The 1,035-nt window shown below is 39.4% G+C and overlaps 1 protein-coding gene across 1 annotated transcript; it reads left to right on the top strand.

Moving 5' to 3' along the window:
- Positions 1-24: 24 nt before the first annotated feature.
- FOMMEDRAFT_163794 (uncharacterized protein) lies at positions 25-292 on the top strand (the record flags this gene model as incomplete). The annotated part of the gene is made up of 2 exons (XM_007272322.1): positions 25-222; positions 275-292. 2 exons carry the CDS (start codon positions 25-27, stop codon positions 290-292), a joined length of 216 nt encoding a protein of 71 aa, XP_007272384.1.
- Between the last annotated feature and the right edge of the window lie 743 nt (positions 293-1,035).

The raw sequence follows: 1,035 nt of genomic DNA, 5'->3' as shown, positions 1-1,035 counted from the left end.
ATTCACCTCTTTGGCGACATGTACATGGTCATTATGGACTACGTCGAAGGCACCTCACTCTACTTTACACAGGAGGAGCTTCGGGATCGCGAGAAGATATACAACGACGTGGAGAGGGCAGTCAAACTGCTACACGAGCAAGACCTTGTATTCGGCGACCTCCGAGTCCAAAATATCGTTTCTAGACCGGATGGAGGTGCTATGCTGATCGATTTTGACTGGGTTGGCAAACACAAGGAGAGTAGATATCCAGCATCTTGGAACACTAATATAGTATGGGCTCCAGGTGTAGAGCGGCGGGCACTAATGGACAAAGTACATGACTCTTTTATGCTGGAGAGGTTGAAGGCATTCTTAAAAATTTAGTATATTTGTTTATATTAGTTATAAAAGTATGTTAACAAAATTATCAGTTCAACAGTTAAAGTTGTTTCTGATTGTACTTTTTGATGCATATATGTCAAATGTAAACTTGTTATTTTAATCTAGTATTTCTCTTTTATGTGTTTTCTTTACTGCCTATAGATGAACATGTAGGACTAAAATTATATAACAGTACATACTAAGGACTCACAGCACTACCAAATGAAATGTTGCTTGCTGGTGGTCTGATATCTTATTATGTAAGATGTGGGAAGTAGTCCAAGACTCTAAGTCAGGATGGATGTGTGAGGGATTACCATATATAGTGGACCATACATAGAACCTCTTCACCAAAAGGGTGCAATGTCAAGCTTGGCTTGACACCTGGTCCACACTATATATACTGATAAATGTTTGTGTCCTAACAGGATGCTCTCTAGAGTCTCTACAGACTATGTGATACAGAAGCTAAAGCAGTTGTAGACAGTTTCCTGTACTGTAGTTCTGTATTATGACAGTAACAACACAGCTTTCCAGATATCCATTATTTGTAACTCAGACTGTTATAGCCTAATAGGATTCAGGAGTCAGTTACAGACCCTGTAGTGCTAATACATGTCACAGGCAAGTTGAGACTCTGACTGTTTCATTACCTTAGCTAACCAGTGTATT

This window comes from Fomitiporia mediterranea (assembly GCF_000271605.1).
Source record: "Fomitiporia mediterranea MF3/22 unplaced genomic scaffold FOMMEscaffold_979, whole genome shotgun sequence".
NCBI classification, from domain to species: Eukaryota; Fungi; Basidiomycota; class Agaricomycetes; order Hymenochaetales; family Hymenochaetaceae; genus Fomitiporia; species Fomitiporia mediterranea.
The sequence above is the reverse complement of the archived record's forward strand: the minus strand, read 5'-3'. Positions and strand labels throughout refer to the sequence as shown.